At 41.2% G+C, this 1810-nt stretch overlaps 1 protein-coding gene across 1 annotated transcript; it reads right to left on the bottom strand.

The window, feature by feature from the left end:
* Window positions 1-532: 532 nt before the first annotated feature.
* Window positions 533-1151, bottom strand: LOC114495240 (high mobility group protein B1-like; the record flags this gene model as incomplete). Its single annotated transcript, XM_036022560.1, is given in 2 exon segments — window positions 533-1124; window positions 1127-1151. Coding segments are annotated over 2 exon segments (588 nt in total), but the record flags the coding sequence as incomplete, so codon positions are not given.
* Between the last annotated feature and the right edge of the window lie 659 nt (window positions 1152-1810).

Raw genomic sequence — 1810 nt, 5'->3', positions numbered from 1 at the left:
AATGGGCCTCAGGAGGATTTTACTGGTGGAATTTTAAGGCCAGTATCTGGTCCCGATTTTCCTGGCTGACTCCCTAGGACCTATATTAGCCATTTTCTTCTCTCTCTCTCATTTTTTTAAATAAAAAAGATTGTATCTACTTAGAAGCATTTAGAAGAGGCATTTTTTTTTTTTGCAATTATAGAGTGGTATTTAGTTAACAGAACAATTATTTTGTATAAGCTGCATCAGAGACAACTGAAGATGAAAAAACTACCATCCCCATATATAACTAGTTTGTGTTGTGCACCAACAAGAACCTGCTTTAAACTTCCATGCCAGTTTACAACCCCCATACTGTGTACCAGGAAAGGTTAGTGGCTACTGAAAATACCACCAGGACAGGGCTATCTAAAGACACATTCGGCAGTATGTTAACTATACAAAAAAAAAAGACACTGTACAGTTCAAAACCAAATTGTACACAGCCTTATCTTTCAATTTTTTTCTTTAAAAGGAGTAAGTTGGGTACAGGAGGTTAAATGCTTTATAGACAAGAAAAAAAACTGCGCTAGAGCCAATTTATTCATCATCATTTTCAGCTTCCTCCTCTTCTTCCTTCTTTTTCTTACTTTTTTCAGTCTTGATGACTCCCCTTTTTGCAGCATCAGGCTTTTCTTTAGCTTGGTATGCAGCAATATCCTTCCCGTATTTCTCCTTCAGCTTAGCAGCCTTCTTTTCATAAGGCTGTTTGTCATCTGCAGCAGTGTTACTCCACACCTCTCCCAGCTTCTCTGCAACATCACCAATGGATAGGCCGGGATGCTCTCCTTTAATTTTGGGGCGATACTCAGAACAAAACAAGAAAAAGGCCAAAGGGGGCCTCTTGGGTGCGTTGGGATCTTTGAACTTCTTTTTTGTTTCCCCTTTAGGAGGAATATAAGTTTTCATTTCTCTTTCATAATGGGCCTTGTCTGCCTTTGCCATGTCTTCAAGTTTTCCTTTCTCTTTAGCAGACACGATCTTCCACCCCTCTGAGCACTTCTTAGAAAACTCTGAGAAGTTGACTGAAGCATCTGCATGCTTCTTCTTGTGCTCCTCCTGGCAAGTTTTCACAAAGAGCGCATATGATTACATTTTGCCTCTGGTTTCTTAGGATCTCCTTTGCCTGTGATTAATTACTTTTCCTCAGCGAGCACAGAGTTGCCCAGTGCCTGTCCAGCATGCACTTGTCCCTACACTGTCTCTGTGGAGCTCAATGTACTGCGATGGCTGTGAGAGCGGGAGTCAGATGCTGCCTTTTTCTTTATTCTCACTTTTGGGCCATGTCTCCTCAAATATCTCATATCCTTCATTCAGCGAAATGTCCAGGCTCTAGGAGATTCCCTCCACAAATGGCCTCTGACCATAGCTCTTGCTTTTTGGGCTGTCCAATTTCACCATCTTCCTCTTAATGACCCATACCTGGACCCTTCGGTAGGGACAACTCTATATCCTAACCAGCAGGAAGTAGCCATGAGAAGATAAGACCTTCACCCATAGTGCCCTGATTGGATCCAATCATTAAGAATAAAATAATTTTAAAACCAGAAAGAGGAATGGAAGGATAAAGCTCAAGCCATTTGCTGTTGTGGTGCCATTTGCTGAGCAGGCTTATGACCTCTTTAAACATGACTACCATTTTATTCTTCTGAGCTTATGCCCCCAGGACTGAAAAAATTATAGGAAGAGCAAGAACAGAACATACCTAACTATTCCCCACAGCTGTAGGCTAAAGATAACATTGGAGAAAACTGCAGTTTACACAAAACCAACTGAAATCTCCTGTGTT

Source organism: Phyllostomus discolor, chromosome 4 (assembly GCF_004126475.2).
Source record: "Phyllostomus discolor isolate MPI-MPIP mPhyDis1 chromosome 4, mPhyDis1.pri.v3, whole genome shotgun sequence".
NCBI lineage: Eukaryota > Metazoa > Chordata > Mammalia > Chiroptera > Phyllostomidae > Phyllostomus > Phyllostomus discolor.
The sequence above is the reverse complement of the archived record's forward strand: the minus strand, read 5'-3'. Positions and strand labels throughout refer to the sequence as shown.